The 22256-nt window shown below is 39.1% G+C and overlaps 2 protein-coding genes across 6 annotated transcripts in view; both read right to left on the reverse strand.

Annotated features, from left to right (window-relative positions):
• nrg1 (neuregulin 1) overlaps nt 1–13846 on the reverse strand; it is a 133042-nt gene extending 119196 nt beyond the window's left edge. For both annotated transcript variants that reach the window (XM_036594831.1, XM_036594829.1), the window contains exon 1: nt 13716–13846. In XM_036594831.1, coding sequence (XP_036450724.1) covers nt 13716–13821 — 106 coding nt within the window. In that variant the 5' untranslated portion in view covers nt 13822–13846. The remainder of the gene's footprint in view (nt 1–13715) is intronic.
• A 6393-nt stretch (nt 13847–20239) lies between these two features.
• The window catches only part of wrn (WRN RecQ like helicase), a 38809-nt gene continuing 36792 nt past the window's right edge, over nt 20240–22256 (reverse strand). For all 4 annotated transcript variants that reach the window (XM_036594980.1, XM_036594981.1, XM_036594982.1 and 1 more), the window contains one exon: nt 20240–20488. In XM_036594980.1, the coding sequence (XP_036450873.1) occupies nt 20375–20488 (114 nt within the window). In that variant the 3' untranslated portion in view covers nt 20240–20374. The remainder of the gene's footprint in view (nt 20489–22256) is intronic.

The raw sequence follows: 22256 nt of genomic DNA on the forward strand, positions 1-22256 counted from the left end.
ATTGTGCTGAATTGACATTGTGCAAACTTTTAGATTACTACCTTCATCAGTTCCTGAGACTCAGAAACTTTAAAAGTAGGCACAGCCTTAATTTACGGCCTAACGCTGCTACCAAACACTAGAAGTCAATAGTCACCCAAATCTTAGCCACAAATACATCCCCAAACCTCTCTCGAACCCATCAAACCACATCCTGGTTTTCATTAAGGTTGCACAGACTTGTGATTAACATGTGATCATGACACTAACAACATAAACACCTCAGGAAAGACAAAAGGTGAAGAGCCTGGTGATTTTGGGTCTGTATCTCAAGTTCCCTGAAGACTAGCAATGCGATCCAGGGCTCGTTGGAAAGGGCACGCCATGCTCTACCGATGTGTCAGGTTTGGCTTCATTCTAACATTTCTTCGCTGATCTACAGCGATCACATACCGAATGTTCTTATCTCTGGTTTCTTAAAGATTTCATAAGTTGGAGAGGGGCATAATGTCCTATAATCCTGTGAAGCTTGAAGTCAACTACTCTTATGTTCACAGAGTTACAGCACTCTAGATTTCTTGTCTGTCTTGTCTTCCACTGCATGTGAGCGTCTCAGCAGGGTGCCGCCTAGGGTGCGCCTAAGTCGGATATAATTCGAGTGATTCTGGGGTCCGTATCTCTGGTTCCCTGAAGGCAAGCAATACAATTCAGGGCTCAATGGAAAGGGCACATCATGCTCTAGTACCTGTGGAAATTGGCTTCGCCACAGATTTATAAAGTCACTTGTTGTAAAGCATTCCCTTCTCTTGTGGTTTTATTTATGACATTATCAGCAATTCATTGACAACAACTCTACTTTCAACACATAACTGTTGACTTTTTTAAAAGCTCAAGTTGTGCAACCCCTGGACCATGGTAAGATTCACTTTGAACTATAAAAATGAACCAGACCTCACGCTGTAGCTGACCACTGGGGCCATTTTAGATAGCAACAATATATTGTGTCCTAAAACAAACGGGCAGGTCTGCACAACATTAATAAAGATCTGGATGTGGTTTGAGCAGGTTGACAGAAGTTTTGGGGATGATTTTACAGAAAAGATTTGGGTGACAACTGACATCTAGCTAGCAATGTCAGTCTCGTAGCTCCAACGCTAAACCTAAAGAAGCAAAATTTGGACACCAAACATGTCTTGGCTGATCAACTACATCTTGGTCAAGTAAAAAACTGGGTATAATCCATTTTTCACCTAACTATTCCTTTAGCACGAGTGCTACAGAATCTGTGTAACTAAAAAAATAAAAGCGTTAAAAAAGTGAAAGACTGCTTGTTGCCCTGGGGGTTGTTTACCTTGCTATAGCTACACCACTATATCTGAAATGCTGACACAGTCCTGATCAGGAAGAGAAAGCCATTTCACATATAAGCATTTCACTCCATTTGAATTATGAAGTTAGATTCTTTCTACAAATCTGACTAATTAATGATCAAGCCACTTAAGTTTAGAATCATTGAGATATTTTTCATATTTGCAATTGAGTTGGCAGTACATTCGGACACTTCCACATAACTATGATAATGATGGTAATGAAGAAGTAAAGCTAAAGCCAACTTCAATACAAACATGTTATCAAGCCCAAATCACCCCCAAATTGCTGAGCACACAGTAACAACCCAGTAGTCAGTCATATTTCACACAGAATTATGCATATTTAATATATGAAACAAACTACAGGCTTGTGCAAGTTAATGCTGTGATGTCAGTGTTTACATAAAGCTGTGTTTTCCCCATCCACTCTGGTTTTCAGTGAAAATGTTTCTGTGTGGACAGAATAACACATATTTTTAAAAAATCTACCAGTACGTGTGGACAGGGCCTGAGGTTACACCTTAACTGTGAGCTGACCACAAAGTCAATGTTTATGAGCGCTATCCAGCTGGTGCCCTCACTTTACTGCAGTTAAAGCTTCCAAACTTCAAAGTCTTCTATAAAACTACGGGTCAAAACAGCGTACAATGTTGTTTGGTTATGCAAGTTATGGTTATAATGGAGACTCTGAAATTGTAAAGCGGTGATAATTCACTGTGTCCTAATATGCTGTGGTCATGAAATGCCAGTTGCAAGAAAAATGTCTTCTTATTACAGCAGTTTGTTCCCCAATTTAAGACCCTGACAGGTGCTCTCAGTAGGAGGAATGAGGCTTGAATCCTACAGAAACACAAAGGGAGCTTGTGTATAGAGCAGAAACTGTGATCCTGGTGGTATTATGAGCTCTCATTCATCACCTGCACGCCATTCTAGAGCTAAGCACCTCATGTGTACTGGCGCCTTTACCTTAGAGTTCAACACATTCCCTCCTTACATCTGCTGCGCTCATCAGTCAAGCCTCTTCTTCCTCATTCACTCCCAAATTTACTCTCGCTGAGGAATTCACCAGAGCAGCACATCACATTTTCCACCCCATTCAGAGGAACAGTGATGTATGTGGATGAGGTGCTGATTTATGAGACAAAAAGAGGGATACTTAAGGAAGAAAAAAAAACATAAAGATGGGCGAGCAGCAGAGGACAGAGGAGGAATTTCCTTCAGGAAATCTACAGATTAACTGCATAACAAACGTATCGCTCCTCTGATGCTCATGCCAGTATCACACCACAGCATTTCTGGTGCTTTACTTTTGATATGTTAGGCTTCTAAAGCCACAATGATGAAAGATTAGAGGATGGAAATGCTTGTCTAGAATACAGTCATATGCAAAAGTTTGAACATCACAATCAAATAAGCTGTTAAATAAGTTAACTCATCCTCCACAATGAAACATTCAAATTTGGAATTTGTCTGCGAATTGTAGTGCACAATTTCTATTTATTTGAGTTAAACATGTTGTAAAAAAGAAAACATATAATGTAAAATGTATCTAACTTTTGCCCTGGTCACATTTTCTTTTTCCAGTATGTCAAATTCAGCATTAAAATGTGCAGAAGTGTGTTCTCTGTAGAGAATGTGTACTTTTTTCACGGTGACCAGGGGTGACCAGGGGTGCCAGCACTTTTCCATTCAACGCATTGTGTATACAAACCTACATCAAAAGTGCGAGCCTGCAGCATAAGCATCAACAGATGGGCTATAGTTTCTATCTGTACACCAGCAAGTAGGGATGCACTGGAACTGTGGGCCAATGAGGATTTCCAGTATTTTAATATACGTATCTACCAATGCTGATACCAACGCTGATCCATAAACATTTCTAAAATGGAAAAACTGGGACCTGGATTAGCTCCGCAGAAAAATATAACATGCATTTCTGTGGGGTTACAAATACAGTAAAATGAAAAAAATGTAGATAATTTAGCACAGCACCTAAACATTCTGCTCTTCCAGAGTACTAAAATATGTTCAAATAATCAAATATAGTCAATAGTTTGATCATATATCTGCCAATACTAATATGACAATGCCAATTTTGGGTATAAAGAGTTTGTAAAAAGAATATCAGCTGATGTATAATGATGTATTAATCATAATATAGCACAGATATTTCTTTTATACATATATATATATATATATCATGTTGTTTATAGTGCCTTCATATATGCACAAAGTTATGCAAACGTTTAGGCACCCCTGGTTAAATGACATTTGGTTCATTTTAAAAAAAAAAAAAAATCTGTAAAAAATAATTTGAACACAGCTCTACAGAGAACAGTCTTCCGCACATTTTAATGCACAACCACTGTTTATTTTCTGTTTCAAATCTAGTGGTTGTTACCTGAATGTAACAGTATCAGTTAGCATGCAAAGAAGCTTTTCATGGCTAATGTTCTGTCATTCTTTTCTTACACAGTACAGATTTTTTTTACAGATCACTGCCCAAAGCCTTAGACCAAATCTCCAAAACCCAGTGCCAACACAGCTCCAAATCAGTCTCTAATCAGTGATTGACTGTGATATGTTCTAGGACTGTCACAATTACTCAATCAAACCTGATTACTTGGTTTAAGAAAAATAACTGATTAAAATGCACCTTCTCAATCAATCAGCAATGGCAGTTTGCATGGTGATGCAATGATATCAGAATCTTACTGGTGTAAAAGGACATTCAGATAAATGTTTGAATTTGACTGATATTTTAAACCAATATTTGATGGTGTATTAATTGTGGATGAGCAGAATGTTTAGGCAATGCTGGATTTTAAAACTACTAAGCTTTGAAACGAGCTAATTTTAATTAAAGCACTTCCTTTAAGATGAGCATATAAAAGTGCTCATGCTTAAACTCTCCACCCCACAGGGAGAACTACACAGCTAACAATATCATGTTACACAATGTGAGTGTGGCTATATCAGCCCAGATTTGCTCAGATTCATTCTTTTTCCTTCTGGCATCCGATCCAGCATTGTCTGCTAAAATCAGCCTGATACCAATACCTGGAATCAGATCAGTGCCATCTCTATTGGAATTCTTTGGTCTTAAGCATCAAAATAATCCACAGATTCCTCGATTACTGATATAACTGATAGTGACATGCTAATATACTTCTAAGGTGCCTCAAGTCACAGACCTGTTGGAGACTGGTGAGGTTAAATAAAGGAACACACATGACCACTCAGTGCTTTTCTTCATGCTGTCCTACAAAGATTCAGATCCCTAGTGATAAAAAACAAAGCTCACTTTCTTACTTTACCATGTACTGTGCATTCAAAATTCCTGAGAAGCATAACCACACTGATCTCCCCCAAGGCTACGTGGAGTCTGAGATATGCCACCAAAGGGTTTCTAGGTCAAAAGTGCTCAATCCATGCCAGATACATTGGCCAGGTCAGGTTCATACCTTTCCATTAGCTAATGATTTAACCCTTTAACTCAATGTAAAGCTGATGGAGGCTTTAAAGCACTTACATGTATGTACTGCCCCACCACTCCACCAAATGACACAAAAGAAGGTCTCCTGCAGTGAGAGACCCTCAAAGAAAGTGGCTTACTCATGCAATTTATATGTTCATGTTTCACTTTCGTCTTCTGCTAAACAGAACATTTTACATTATTTCATCCACTTACAAAGAAGAGTATTACAACAGCGAGGAGAAACAGATGCTACATTACGCTACAAAAAGGCTGAAGACCAGCTCAGCAGATATTCAGGACTCTGAATATATTGATTGTGTTTTCCAAACTGGATTAATTTCATTTAATCTATTGCTTCTCTCTGTGAAATGGAAAGGTTTTATCCAATTAATGTTTAACCACTTATATAGCTTCAGTTAACCCTTATTTCTCTGGCCTATATGCAACAAATATTTCTAGATATAAGCCTATCTTAGACAAAAAAACATACATAAACATATACACTGATCAGGCATAACATTATGACCACCTCCTTGTTTCTACACTCATTGTCCATTTTATCAGCTCCACTTTCTATATAGGTGCACTTTGTAGTTCTACAATTACAGACTGTAGTCCATCTGTTTCTCTGCATACTCTGTTAGCCCCCTTTTACCCTTTTCTTCAGTGGTCAGGACCCCCATGGACCCTCACAGAGCAGGTACTATTTGGGTAGTGGATCATTCTCAGCACTGAAGTAACACTGATGTGGTGGTGGTGTGTTAGTGTGTGTTGCGCTGGTCTGAGTGGATCAGACACAGCAGTGCTGCTGGAGTCTTTAAACACCTCAGTGTCACTGCTGGACTGAGAATAGTCCACCAACCAAACCAAAATATCCAGCCAACAGTGTCCTGTGGGCAGCATTCTGTGATCACTAATGAAGGACTAGAGGATGACCAACACAAACTGTGCAGCAGCAGATGAGCTATCGTCTCTGACTTTACATCTACAAGGTGGACTGACAAGTTAGGAGTGTCTAATAGAGTGGACAGTGAGTGGACACAGTGTTTAAAAACTCCAGCAGCACTGCTGTGTCTGATCCACTCGTACCAGCACAACACACACTAACACACCACCACCACATCAGTGTTACTGCAGTGCTGAGAATGATCCACCACCCAAATAGTACCTGCACTGTGAGGGTCCATGGGGGTCCTGACCACTGAAGAACAGGGTAAAAGGGGGCTAAAAAAGTATGCAGAGAAACAGATGGACTACAGTCTGTAATTGTAGAACTACAAAGTGCACCTATATAGAAAGTGGAGCTGATAAAATGGACAATGAGTGTAGAAACAAGGAGGTGGTCATAATGTTATGCCTGACCGGTGTATAATGTTACATAAACATACTGTGCAAATGTCTGAGATCATCCATCCTTTGTTTTATTTCCTGTCAAAATGACCATTAATTACAACTTTTTATGGAAATATTAATGAAGATTAGATATAACATAATCCACTCGCATAAGAAACAGGAAAGTCAAAGGACAGCAACTGAAACAACAAGGGCTTCCAAAACTGGAGTTCAAAAAAATTTTAAAATAAACAGATACAATGGGAGTCAAAAACAGGCAGACCACCAACATGGTCATCATCAGATAAACAGCACTTAAAGCTTTCATCTTTATGAGAGAGGAGAAACTCAAGCTCCACTCTTACTACAGACCTGAAAACATCCACAGGTGTTCCTGTCCATCCTTCCATTGTGAGAAGAGAACTTAACACTATGAGTCTGAAAGGATGTGCAGCTGCCAAAAATCTCTCACTGAGAAAAAGAAACAGATGAAAAAGAAAGAAGAATACTTGCAAATTAAACAAAGAAGCTGCTGGTGTTCTCAGAACAATGAACTGACCACCGCAGGGTCCAGAACTCAACATCACTAAATAGGATTACTTGGATCATGACAAGCAGAAAATGCTAAACCAACTCCTAAGACTGAAGTTTGGAGGTGTAAAGAAAAATATATCCCTGCTGAATAATGTTAAACATATGTTTTCTGCATTTTTTAGTCCACTGGAGAATAAAACTTATTAGCCATTTTGACTGGAAATCAAATAAATGAAGGGTGGTCTTTGACAGAACTGGAAATAGATGGAAATAGAGCTGCAAGAACACAGTGTTTTGAATTCGTTGTTGCCACATAAACTGATGCATTTACAAACATCCGGCTATTCGGCCTATAGCAGTTTAAATGGACCAAAATACCTTTTTTTACTACAATAATGCCACACCACCAAATATACAACATGAACAACATGAAAAAGAGTTATATGTCATTCTTCCGCTCAGACGCTCATATCAAATATAGGACATTTGCTTTTGAGAGAAGCATAAATATGGAATTATAGGATAATCTGTGAGTGTACAGGGATTATAACTAGAAGTATTTCTGTAAATTGTGTTATAGTGCGCACTTTCACTTATGTCCAAATCACTCCATCAGCTATAAAAGAGGACAAGAGTGCACTCTGTAACTAACCATTAGCTGTCAGACAGATTTATGACCATGAAATTAATCAGGGACATCCTTTTACTGTGTTTAAAGAGTAATGAGTGAACTGTGGCTTAATGGCATTGTGACTTTCACTGTATATCTCTTTAGAAAAAGAATAACATTTAGTCCTTCACATTGCGGAAACTGGTATTTTTTTCTTGAATACAAAAACTAATAGCTGTTAAAACTGCAAGAATTTAAAAAGGAAAACAGTGCAGTTCTGTTCACGACTCTCTAACGTGATGAAACCTAAGTTTTCTTTGGAGTATACTGCAATACTGCATACATGAATCATTGTTTATAGCAATAACTCTATTTATCTCACACACAATATTTTTCTACATATTTATCCAGACAATGCACTGCATAATATACAGTTGTATGCAAAAGTTTGAACACCCCTGGTTAAATAACAACACAAGTGAAAATAATTGAAACATATCTTCTAAAGGGAGAAAACTTAAATGTGACAAATTTTGATGCACTATTTATATCAATTTGAGTTTAACATATTGTAAAAAAAACACATAAAATGTGCCAGAACTTTGTTAAATTCAACAATTAAATAGTAATTGTGCATTAAAAAGTGTAGAAGTGTGTTCTCTGTGCACTTATTGTCAACTAGAAAAGCAAGAAAACATAACGTGACTTTTGTGTACAACTGTAAAAACATTTACAATTACCAAGCAAACTCTGTTTATTATATATCACTCAGCTACAATACAAAATGTGCAGATTATCATGTGCTAAATGCTTTCATAAGTCTAGCAATAAAGCACTGCGTATTCCGCCTATCTGTCACTAAAGTGCATCCCACAATGCGTCACACAGACCCATGATCTATTCAGTGACATTTTCCCTGAGGGGCAATAGTAAATCAATACTCTTCAATCAGTCAAATGAACTAACACTGTTATCTGTCAGGACCATCAAAATGAGTTGTTCTCTTGAGGATCCCACGTCATCATAATGAATCTGTTTCCTGGCCATTATGTAAGACAACAGATTTTTTGGAAAACACTATTATATTATTCTAAAATAGCAAAAAAGTTCAGTTTTAGATGTGGATATATTATAGAATATCTGATTTAGTTATCTCATGTTTTGCTGACCCAGTCCTGTGATAATGATTTCGTCAGTTTAAAAGAAGAGCAAAACAGGCCTGCAGTGTAGTTAATGGTAGGTTATATGGCAAAAATACAATGACATTACAGCACATGAGGACATTTTCACGCTACACAATGTTTCACGATGTTTTGTTTTTTTGCAAATTTGATCCACAAAGATGCCAAAACCATCTGTACCCTGCAAACACATTTACAATGTGACAACACATTGTTTTGGTGCCCACAGCGTTGTCACAACGCTGAAATGTAATGCAACAGAAAGTTGTGACAATGTTATCTGATAACATCATGACAACATAGTGGCAACGTTGTCAGTCTGTTATCAAGTTCCTTTATGTTGTGCGTAGAACTCCATGGAATTTTGCCAACAAGTAGTCATAATACCTCACAGCAACGTTGCTGAATAATGAGTTTGTGACAACGTTGTGACAACCATGTTCAGACAACGTAAACAGCACCACCTTTTGACAACACTGTAGCAACGATGTAAGAAAGTAGACAACGTTGTGACAACATTGTGTGATAGCTGGGTAGCCATACTTGGCCTCTCCCCCATCACTTAGCACAATGTTAGCCAACGTGAGCAGCTGTTAGCTGATGTACTATAATTAGCAGTTAGTGTTCTCTGCCTGCCCTGCTTGGCACCATCGTGTTATGGAACTGATGTTACAATGTGCTCTAAAATAAAGCATTTCATCCCTGCATCCTGTTTACAACAGTGTGTTGGGGGGACCTAGCGAGCAGGTGGGAACCGGCCACGACTAAACTGTGGGGAACAACTGAGTAAAATATATATCAACTGTTACAGTTTCCCTCTACCCACTCAGAACAGGATACAATGACTTAATTTATCACGATAACAACAATATATTCTCATATTGACCATGTTCTTGACCATAATATGCAACAGCAACCATTCTTACTGAAATACACAGGGGACAATGACCTCTCTCAGAGTGACCAGGCAATACAAATCACTGAAAAGTACCTGATAAAAGGAGAGCATGTAATTAAAGCCTTACGCAAGACTTTATTCAGAGGTTATAAGCCAAAAGATAAATTTGATAATGAAAAAGAACAGCAGTACAGTTTCACTTAAACAGAAATAAAATAAAGAGTTTATTTAAATGTCTGCAGTAACTATAAGGTCAGTCTCCGTATGCATGAGGGGGAACTAGCGCAGTGGAAATAGATGATTACCAAAGATTCCAAAGTGACACAAATTCTACACTCAAACATAAAGGTTTCTAAATGGTTCCTGGTTTGTACGTACACTTGTATGAAAAACTATCAATTGATATAGAACCTTAACACTATGTGGAGGTTCTCTGAATTTTAGGGTCCTTAGAGAACCAAAACTGGTTCTTTTGCAGCATCTCTCTCTCTTTGCTACCTGTAAGAATTCACTTTGTTCTTTTTCACATACATTCTCTACTTAAAACCTGTTGTCTTTTAGATCCCCCCATCCATCATAAGAGATTTGCCCTTCTAGATTTCTTATTGGAGCGTATATATATGGAAACTCCAACATCTAATCACAAAAGATAGAGGAAACAGATACACCTCATATGAGGAGGGGAATCTATTCAGTGAATTTTAGGAATCCTTGGTTAAATATTTTTCACTTTTTAAGATCTCCTGAGAGTAAAAAACTGCACTGGTATGTAATCAATACCTAATAATCAGTGAGCCTTATCTGATACACATGCTCATCTCGAACCTCCTTAAACAGTCAGAGCCCCACTAGAATGACCGCTCTGTCACTGTACCACTTGTAGGTGACTGAAACACAAAGCAACATTCAGCTCATGAACACCGCAAAGCTTATTACTGAATTATTTGCGAGGCCATACTCAATGAAGCAATCCTGAGAAATCGAGGATTTGGCAGCAGCGGAAGATGCCAAGTCCAAACAAAAGGAGCCCGATCACAAAGGGGATATAAAAGTTATCTAACTGCTGTATTAAGTGCAATACATGCATTAAAAAAACACAATCAGTGAATGTTGTGACAGTGTAGCATTATAAGCAGTCTAAAGATCATGTCTCATCATCTCATTTCTGCTATTCTTAGATCACCCTGGTAGATCTTTCAGACGTTATCACTGACTCATGCATAGTTCAGCAAGTTCAACCAGGGATTTGCAGTGTAATTCACAAGAATCTGCTGGCAATAGTACATGTTCGTTCTGTGGACGCTTTGCCAAAAGCACGGCCTTTAGTCAATGACAGCTAAGCCTTTGAAATGACTTTGTTGCCTGAAGAGAAGGTTCAGAAAGCAACCCTTTTACTGCTTTACTGCAATGTTAAGATGAGCCTGAACGCTCAAACACCATTTAAGCCATGTGATCTGGTGTGGGAATGAACAATATATTATTGACTAGGGTCCAATCCCATTTCTTGTTTTTTCTCCTTCCCCTTGTTTTTGAGTGTCATCTTGCCCCCTAGAATTGAGTTACAAGGGGTAGCGGTTGAAATCTTCCCTACGAAATGGGACCCTCAAATAAAAAAGAGCATTACTTCATTAACAGGCAATTAGCGCTGCTCTGTAGGCGACCCTGCCAGCCTGCAGTGACAGCAGAGGAGGGTAAAGTTGAGCAACCTCACTACTGGGCTTTAGTTACATTTAGGGCATCATATGCCTTCAAAGAGCTAAGTGGTAGGGGCGAGGGTTGAAATGAGAGAGGCCTAAATCTTAATGAACTATTATCATAATGCTGATAAAAGGCTGCAATTAAGGATGTGCATGAATACTCTGTTAACGACTCGTAGTAGACCTGGGGGATGTCTAAAAATAATTAGCATGATATTTTCTAGTTTAAAAATCACAGTTATCAATGATATCGCCTCCCCCCCAACCAATACACACAGTCACCTGCAGCTTTGACCTACTTTCTAAGCTACTTTTAGTTTATATGCTTTTTGACATTAACTGTTTTAATAAAAAACATTCATAAATCTTACATATTAAATAATGATACAATACTGAGTGACCCAACATCTTTTGAAAAACTACTTTTAAAAAATCTGGGTCCTCAATGCAAGTTCCCAGCATTCAGCTAAAAGACAACGACGCATCACTACCTGGATGTAGTTTTGTCATAACAAGGTGTTTTTAATGTATTGCACGGCACACTGCAATCACATATATCGATATATTTGCAACATGGTACTCTATCCATATCTGTAGTTTGCTACAGCAACTGTTTGGAGTGGTGGCAGGGCCCAACTCTGGCATGTCCAGCATGTCGTCATCAGCAAGAGCATATGGTAAAGCCATGAACACTTAATGTTCTCCTCTGAGGACAGTGAGGTACTTGACAATGCAGTATGCACTGCGGTGATGTAGCTGGCTTCATACAAAGCAGACACATCTGCATTTACCCTTTCAAACACTGAGGAACCTGTAAGTGGGTCCTCACTCTTATAACTACATAACTTACACACGTTTCATAACATTTATTACTAACTGAATAATATGGTAGATTCTGAAGGGGTTAAAGGGTTAAACTAGTCTTTTTGTTGTATGTCAGTGGTTAAATCTACTGTTACTAATAAACATGAAGAAAATCAAAACTCCCTCTTAGTAAAGTTTTAAAATGCATACTGACATACATCCAGTCACAGGTCTCAGACAGATGTGCTTAATAACGATGAATGCAGTGTCTTGGAATAGCTTAGCATTCTGCAACATGTTGAAAGTGTGTTAAAAAAAAAAGACAATCATGGCCTACAAACTATTTCTGGCAATTTAAAGTATTCAGAAGTTCTTAGGACTCCATACACAAAAAGAAAATCAGCAGACTACAAAGGTAAGCGAAAGTTCACTTTCTTTCAAAAATGTCTCTCCACAGCCGGGTTCCCCTAACAATCCTCCTCAAAGCTAAAGCAGACATACGAAAGGTTGAGGTTCAGCACCACAGAGTGTAGAGAGCTCCTTCCCTCAGCAGCAGCTCTAATTACTCTGACTCAGAAGAACAGGGGGATCTAGAAGACCACCACACTGCAGAGTTCACCACTCAAACTCATTTAACACACCTGATTCAACTCTTTCTCAAAGCCTTTCGGATTTCATTTGAGGTGTCAGATAATGAAAGATCCCACACTGTAAAAACACCCTGTAAAAATACAGTGAAAGTGGACGGACAGCAAACTTACCAGTGTAAAACTAATAAATAACAGAGCAGCGTAGAAAACTGTATTTGTATTTGTAAACCATTTGTATTGTTTCACAGCAACTCACCATTTCTAATTATCCCATTCCAGCTTTACCCACTGGAACATACTTATTTATTGACATATACATATTCTGTTTTTTATGAACTTGTATTTTAGTGTATGGAAAATGCTATGTGAATAATGGTTCTTATTATCATTATAATAAAGAAAAACACTTTTTATGGCTGTAATAAATATATGAGCTCCATAACTACTACTTTCCTGCAAACATGATTTCTCAGACGAAACATCATTACAGCAAAAATGACACATTAACAGTTTATTGTTTATAAATTATGAACCAATTCAGTTTTACGGGATAAACTGACCTTTCTGTAATTTCTCTAATAGAGTTGGTTCCTTGAACATAGATAAGGTCTAGTCTTAACACTAAACTACAGACCTTGATTAAACCGCCATGGCAGTGGAGATTGACCACTGAAAATCAGTCTGTCACTCATTGTCATAACTGTAATTTCACAGAGGAATCAATGCAATCATGACTGTGGTCCTGTAGGATCTGAGACCCTCTGCTGACCACCTAGTGTTCCTTAAGGCCCACTGTCCTACACGTTTTTGTGTTTTCCTTCCCCCAATATGCCCACCTCAACTCAGTAGGGGCTTCTTAATGAGCTGAGTAGTTGGATCAGGTGTGTTGGGAGCAGAGGAAACACTGGCTGCGTCCAAAACCGCGCACTACCACACTAAATAGTATGCCAGAAGTAGTGCACCACCAATAAAAGTCCATTCATTAGAGTAGTAGCTAAGGTATAGTAGTATGTGCTTTTGGATGCAGCTACTACAAAGTGCAGAGCGGTGGGCCTCCGGGACCAGGGCTGAGAAACACTGTCCACCCCTCAGTACAGCTGGGAGTGCACTGCCAAATCAGAGAAGCAGAGCACACCGAGTCCAGCAGGTCGAGTTGTAGAGTTCACTTTTACTTCAGCTCACTTTAACTTACTATGCAAGCTCAAACCAGCAAACCCCGCACACTGTAAGCCAGGCTCTTACCGCAGTTCGGCCCCAGCACTTTGCTCACGTCCTTCCTCACGGCCCTCCTGGTCTCCACGGGGGGAGAAAGTGCCCTGAACACGGCGCTGTCGTTGGTGGCCTCCATGAAAAACACATAGCGGGTTCCTGCGCTCGGCCTGAAGCACTCGTCCGCTTCGCTCCACACCAGAGACACGACAGCATCCCTCTGCAGCCCCGCCGCCTTCACCTCCCACACCTGATGCACGCGCACCCTCGCGTGCTTTCTCGGAGCTTCCACGGTCTCGTTCAACTCCACTTCCACCTCCACACTCCTGTTAAAGGTCTCTCTGTCTTTATTCCTCTGTCTTTCCTTCTCGTTCATGTCCCCCCGTAGTTCCTCGTATAGTCTGCCCTCGAACACGACCCCGGCGCGGTGCGCCAAGTCCCGCACGGAGCCCCGGGGCGCGCAGCTCGGGCTGCCGGAGGCCAGGAGCCCGCACAGCACAGCCAGGGCCAGCCAGGGCCAGCCCGGGGACAGCAGAGGCATCGTTAGCCGCGCTTTAGTGCTGCTGGTGGTTGTTTGTGCTGACTGAACGGACCGGGAGCGCACCGGAGTTACTCCTCTACACTCAATCCACTCTGCTCTCAATCCACTCTCCCCGCTACGAGAGTGGGCGGAGCCGCCTGAGGAGAGAAAAGCCCTCCATGTGGATGTGTGAGGATTTCCAGCACCACCGCCAACACCTCGAGTTAGCCTACTGAGCTCACCTTAACGCCTTCAACTAACAGGTGGGGAGAGGAGCCTAAAACACACTGAAGCAGAAGTGTTGTTACTTCACTGAAATGATGACTCAAGTAGAAATAGCTAAAAGTAGGTCAGCTACCAAAAGACAACTTTAATAAAAAAGTATCAGGTACAGAAACTGAGGTCAATTTCACTGAAATATATAGGAAACCACTGTATGTTTCCAGGGTTTCAGGGGAAACAGCTGTATTTTCTCAGTCCTGTATTCCTATGGACCTATGTTCGCTCAGAAATGTTAGGAAACAGTAAGTTTCATCCCCAAGTCGCCTAAATTATGTTTCCTCAAGTTCCTCAGAAGCAGAACTTGCCCAGATATCATTGTGATCTGAGGCAACATTAATTTTGTCTACTCAGTATTTCAAAACCATGACATTTAATTTGCCACTTTTAAACTGGGCTTAATACTCCATTATACATTCCTGCTGTTGTAAATATGCTACTTTACTCTACTTGCTAGTTAGCTAGCTAATGTCTAATCAAAAGCAAAAAATATAACAAAGTAATGGAAATGCACCTCACTTTTTGTGATTTTTAGTTTTCTGCCTAATTTGAGCTCAGCAGCTCTCCTTTACGTTGTGTGCAAATTTCATGTGAATTGGAGCAAAAGAAATGCTAAAATTGTTTCGAATCAAATTAACTTACATTGAAAGTGAAGCACATTTTTGCCGCCTCCTTTAAAGTTACCATTTTGGAGATACTTGTTTTTCTTTGGACAGAGACGATATGCATTCTACACTCTGGCTTCTCCAAAAATGGTTTGCATTACAAAGTTTGCTTAGCTAGCTAATTAGCTCACTGAGGCTAGCCTAGCCGAGGGCAAGCGCATTGAAAAATCAGCTCCTCACTGTTCCCTGTATAACCTTTGGTGACCCCAAGACCCCTAGGTTTCCTTAATGCATCATATTAAGGTACGATGTTTCTTGTAAAAGCTGAGGGAACACGTGCTCCCCAGTCTCTTTTTGGGCTAAAATAAAATGCTAAAGATCCAAAGGGAAAGCAAAAGGTGCTGAAACAGAACAGAATGAAAGTTTACCCAAAACAGGAATGAGTAACTAAACGTTAATGACTAAATGTAACTGAGTAAAAGTACATTTGAGTGGAAATATTAATAGTATTACTTGCAAATACCTAGAAAAACACAAATGCTCGCTGTGCTTGCTTAACACCTGTAGTTACCAAAGGTGGACAGAGGTGCTTAAAACTGTCGCTACTTTAAGGCTTAAACAGTGCTGATGTAGAAAGCAGGTTTCCTTTCCTCAGTATACTTAAGCAAAAGTAAAATGACTTGGACCATACTCAGAAAAATGAAAATGAACTGTCACATGTTAAAAGATGATGGAATAATTCTGTTAGACAATTATCATTGATGGCGAATGTAATGTAGTAACATGGCAAGGAAATGACAATATTATTAGGGAAATAATATTAGTTCTTCAACCAGAACAACAAAATAATTGTGAAAAAACACAGTTGGATGGAGCCTCAAGGGATCTGATCCTAGATTACGTGATTTGAACTCCAGCTGGCCTCAGACTGGCTAGGAGCTTATCCAAACTCAGATTTTTAAAGGAACGTTAGCCAAAGAGATTAAGATTTGTGTGATGCCTGCTTCCTTCAGAGATGGGAAAAAAACAGCAATGGAATGAAAGACACATAAGGACAGCAAACAAAGCAGTTGGTTTAAACCTAGACATTACTAATTCATGTAACAAGGCCATCAGTGATGTGTCTCGTTCACTGAAGGTCATGAGAAGTAAATATGGTGTCTAAATCTGACTTAGCTATAACATGCTAATATTATAAGGCCTGAAACAGTGGCACCAAGTCCATTTACACAAGAACCTTAATTTTTACTGTCTCGAACTCTTCTGGGAGGTGGTGCTGTGCAAGCTCAGTGGACTGGCAGTGTGATCAGGTAAACCCACAGCAGCTGCAATAAACAAAATATGAACTGAAATTCTGGGATTTTAGAGATACCAACAAGAATAAGTGGTGGCTAATGTTGCCATTCTTGAGATTGAATCGCCTGAATGATTTCAAGAGTGCTGAAATTAGTTTTATTTAAAACTATTTATTTAAAACTATTTCACTACTTTAAAAGCAGCTCTTTTAACAACAGTGGCCTTGAATTTAAAGAGCCTGTACCTCCAAACTGTGCTTATTCACTACTACAGCTTTTATTGCTGCAAATCGGAAGCACCTTTGCTGTCATCCTCTCACAAACTCTTGCTTTCAGTACAAATTACTTTCCTTCTGGGCACATTTTAAACGAATCAATTCATTGAGAATATGTTTTATTCAATCTCCACTTGTCCACATTAACTGAGGCCTTGAAATTCTCGACATTTTTTTATAAAATTGTCAAAATAAATGACATGAACATCATTCAAACTAATTTGTTTTCTTCTACTCCTCTGGGCAGCTTCATTATATGAGAATCAAATTACAATAACAAGTAAACAGATGGTCAGAAGTCCCCCAGTCAGCTGCCCTGAACATCCTGCTGTTTGTCCCAGCAGGCGTTCATGTCCTAGCTTGTACATTATTACAGAGAGGGCCCTGATGCCAAGCCCAGTAGCTGACACCTGTAGCACCAAGCACATGTTTAGCCCAGACCCACCACAGCACTTAATCTCAGCCCATGCCTGAGTGTGGCACGGCCAATCACACTGCACATCACGTCCCAGGGACTGACCACAACAGCCTGTGGCCTGGGCAGCTGCGCATGGGAGTGGCGCCGGGGATGGCCGGGCTGGCAGGAGCCTGCTGCACACCTGCTGGAAAAAACAGCCTGCACTTCGCTTTCAGGGAGGACCATGAACACTGGCACATCCAGCCCCCAGGCGCATGTGACACGACTAGCACAGCTGTGTGGGCTTCCCCTAAAGCCACAACTACACTGTTTCCTCATGACCTACAAACAGAAACCCCTGCTAATGATGGATAAGCTTGATTCAATGTTATTACAATTATTTAGGAGACAATATAATGGAAACTTCAACTTCACTACACTTCAATTATTTTTTGGTAAAAGCCTGTACATATGGAGGTCTTTGTATGTTTTTGTAGTACACACATACATGATTTTGTTGTAGTACACACATTTTATATTATGTCAGGATGTGGTGTCCAACATATATCCCACAAGTACTTAGTACCTTAGTACATATATGTATTACTATATCTCACGTATACATATATTTCCATTCAACACGACCATTAAGTATAAGTTATGAATTGCTCAGCATCAGGGAAACAAGGACAGTGCAGAAAAAACTATGACTGTTACTGGCTCCCCCTTGTGGAGAATGTTTAGCCTGCTAAATGTGAGTGAGTTAAAAGCCAGTTCTATGGGTTCCTTCACATCTAAAAAGTGGAAACTTATAGTATAGTGCAAAAGTTACAGTCACCTAAGCAAGTTTAGGTGAGTAATAAGTGTGTTTTGCTTGTAAAATCACAATATGTCTTTATAAAATGCAGTAAAATGTAACATCGTATTTTCAGAAAAGGAGGTGAATCTCTTGTGAGCTAGTACAGAACATTTGGTTCTAAATTTCTTCTTAATTCACAGAGCCATTGCATAGATTTGTTCAAATCCATCACAAGCACACTTGATTTAAATGAATGAAGAAAAAAAGTTTGAAAATTAAAAAAAATGAAGTCTCACGTTTGCACAATACTGTACATATAAGTATCTAAATGTCATGATAATGTCCCATAAAAATATAATCTATGTGTGTATCCCAGACATGAGTTAAACCTAATCTCAGACTAAATAATTGATGGAGAACTGAGAAGTTTCATTCCAAAATGCTGTATATTCATTTGTAACAATCATAAACATAGTTTTTGAGAAGAAAAAAATAACGGCTGAGGCTGTGGTATTAACCGTAATATAGTATTGATATTTCTTGTATGTATGAAAGCCCAGTGACAAAACGTATATCATAAAAAAGGAAAATAATTATTTAAATGCATTTTGAAACAAAACTCTTCCAATACTATTCGAACTTCTTTTTAGTCTAGGCTTAGGCTTAATCTATACATAATAAGAATTATTTAAACCTAACCGGCACCTCAGAAAAATTGGCAGTTAAATATCAGATAAAGTGAGCACTTATCACAATGATATCAATATGCAAAAATGAAAAAAGTGGGTTGCAAAAATGAATCAATCACATTAGAGGCCGATTCATGCTCTGGAGGAGAGGGAGCTTGGAGTGGCATTCATTTCTGTCATCATCTGCAATATACAGCTCACTCACATGAGATAGATCAATGCAGAGTTGAGTAGTTGGACTTTTGTAGAGAAAATTCAGCCTGAGCCTCAGAAATCATGTCAAGTATGAGTATAAAATACTAATATATGCCAGTATTAAAGTAATTTTAACTAATCTGTATTCTAGGTGTGACAAAGTTGCTTGTGCTACTCAACAGCAGTTTTATATACTTCCCTCCTCTTTTTGATGCTGCCTCTTGCCTATAAAAGATGTTTTATGGGCCAGCTCCTCCTTCTAGGTTTTACTGAAAAGCAGCTGAGTGAGAGGATGCAGAGGCTGCAATGGGAGGAGTTCCTATGAAGATGAACTATCTGCTGTCTAACAGGCTGATTCACCATGTGTGCAAAACAGCAAACTTCAAAATGAATCCACAAACAAAAGAGGTTCCTTTGATAAGAATGAAAAAATCAGAAAAAGGTCAGAGGCTATTAGTCTTTCTGCTCCCTGAGGATAAGACACTATCTTTGACAAGTAATCCAGAGACGCCTTAATCTGCAAAGACATCAGTGTAGATAGAAGAGCTTTACCTCACACAGGATTAACCTTGCACACAGGAACTCATTTCTACTCCCTCTGCTGCCTTCCACTCTTCTGTGAATAACACATCACATATCTATTACTGTATCACATCATACACACGAAAAAATATTCATGTACATATTTCTACATACAATACTGTGCAGAGACCCTTCATTTATTTGAATTCAAGTTAGAAGTTCTTTCATTTTACAGTGCGAGAGAGAAAAAAAGAAAAAGCAGAACACATATTTAGCACAAAATTGTGGATTTTTTCAGATCTGAAACGAGTGGAGCTTGATTTTCTCTAATCTCTCAAAGATAAAAGCTCCGATTATATGATGTTTTATATGATGGTGACAGTGTTGGTGGTCTACCAGGTCTTGCATGGCCACATTTTCTCTGTTTTAATCATTTTTTTAACTTCAGTTTTAAAACCTCATGTTTTTTAGCTATTTTCTGTGATCTTCTCCATTTTTTGATTTGCTTGGATCAACATATCTCATCTCCTCAGATATATCAGTCGTGGCAGTTGTGGGCTGGAGGTTAGGGAACCAGCCCTGTGACCGGAAGGTTGCCGGTTTGATCCCCTTGGCTGACAGTCCATGACCCTTGAGCAAGGCACCTAACCCCCAATTGCTCCCCGGTTGCCGTGGATAGCCCTATAACCGCTCTGGGCAAGTGTGCTCACTGCCCCCTAGTGTGTATGTTCACTAGTGTGCATGTATGTGGGTGTTTCACTACACAGATAGGTTAAATGCGGAGGTCTAATTCCACAGTGTGCAAACACAGTTGGCTGATGGTTCTGAATTCAATTCAATATCACCTGAAAAATGAATAACTTATACTTAATGGCTGTTTTGACTGTAAATTAAATAAATAAAGGGTGGTCCTTGATCTTATATCTATACATGCACACCCCCCCCCCTACCCATCCAATAAAGAAGAGATGGACAACAGCATGAATTTGAGAGTGGCAGTTTTCAATGCCACATAATACTTTTATTTGACAAAATATCTGTGTACACAAACATATAAACATGACATATAATTCAAATATAACGTAAAACTGTATACACGTGACGTTTCACTGAAAGTCACATGAAAAGACCTTTCTTTTTTTTGCTTTTCTTTGTTGCAGCAGCAGCAACTGAACCCCTCGGCTCTTCTGCCCAATCAGGTAGCTTCCTCTTAGGCATCTGGCTTACAGTCTGCAGTAATAAGAGATCACGTTAAAACGCATGAGAATGAAAATTTAGAGACTATTTAATCCAATAATGTAATAAACTAGTGAGAAGTGATGTGACAAAGGAGTCATTCATTTCATCAAACGCACATTTTGAACAAATGTTAATATTTCCGTTTGATATTTCATTGGTCATTAGACCACCATTGATCATGTGTGTTAAAACTGCTGATTACAAACCAAAAATAAAAGAGAAGCTGTTACATACATGAACTACTTTACAAATTTATTACGCTCTGCAGTAATATTCTCCTCTTTATTAATGAAAAGACTGCACATGGACTATTGAGCTGAGGATCTGTTTGTCTTCTGTACAAATGGATCCGCAGCTCAAGACAGGGCTCAGAGGAAAAAGCATTAGGCTCTTCTACACCAAGACAGCTGTCTGACCCAAAAATCTATTGATAGGCAATTGCAATGTAAATAATGCAGCTTAGACAAGGTCACTGGTAAAAAGCTTAATGTAAACCTGAAGTCAAAATGGACCCGTTTTATCTTGTTAGGTCAAATACCGGGTCATATTAAACATCATTCATCGTATCATTTAAAAGCAAAAAGAAATTTTTCCCCGTAATCCCAACCATCTTCTGATTTTCGATTACATCACTGTGCACCAGTGACCTTAAGGGCACTCCAAAATGTATAATATTATATTATTATATTATTAAAACAGTATAAATGTTAAAATAATGCTTTGGTATGATGGTGTACTGAGAAGAAAATAAAATAAAGCCTCTTATTTTACATGTTATTCTAGCCTTTTTAACCTAACATCTGTCTACTGGATCTGTGTCATACTGTTGATTACCATGGACAGTAATTTTGACAGAACTAAAAAGCTAAAACACAAAGCTCACTTAGAATAGAAGTCACAGGGCAGTTGCTCAATTCCTTTTGAAAGATGGGACTGCATAACAAAAATCTGAAGTACAACCATGACACTAACAATAAAGTTCCACAGATGCGACAGATGTGAGAGAATATCTTAACAAAACTGTTCTTATAAAGCTTTCTGGAACTTTGGAACAGTAAAAACAGATTAAAACGGTATAAAAGCAGCTCAAACTTTCCCTAACATCTGGTTTTTGTATAGCAGACTTTTGGACATATAGCGTACATTTGATTAAATTCATGAAAGCATTTTACTAAATGTGTTAATACATGTAAATACATTTACTGACTGAAGTTAGCAGCTGCCCACTGGCCTCTATTATAAGTGAGTCAATGAGCTTTCACAAGCAGCAGATACAAACTAGGTTGAAAAATGCTGGAAAACTTCTTTAATCTATCGCCAGACGGCAGTGAATGTGCTTTTGGTTGATTGCCATGGTGATGACAAGAACAATGTACGTCACAAAAAGCTACAGTCAGAGAGTTTCCTCTCTGGGTCAAACTGTCCTGCCCCAGCCTCCCCCTCCACAACACACACAGCTGCATCAACGCAGGACGTCTACCATCGGATTACCATCCATCACAATTCCACAAAAGCCATTTATCTGTCTCTCCAAATTTCATTTCCTTCAAGCGTCCGTGTTTTTCCTGTCTGTCTCGCTGGTGCTAAATCTTTAGTGACCTCAGCACCGGCGCTCCCGCTGGGAGCAGTTTGAGGAGTTTATCTGTTTAGAAATGGACCCTAATACTCAAATATTGATCCACAGGTTTGTGTCGATTTAGTACAAAAGAATGCTGATAAATGCCCTCTTAAATACACTTACATCACCATAAATGTCCAA

Source organism: Colossoma macropomum, unplaced genomic scaffold, assembly GCF_904425465.1.
Source record: "Colossoma macropomum unplaced genomic scaffold, Colossoma_macropomum, whole genome shotgun sequence".
Taxonomy (NCBI): Eukaryota; Metazoa; Chordata; class Actinopteri; order Characiformes; family Serrasalmidae; genus Colossoma; species Colossoma macropomum.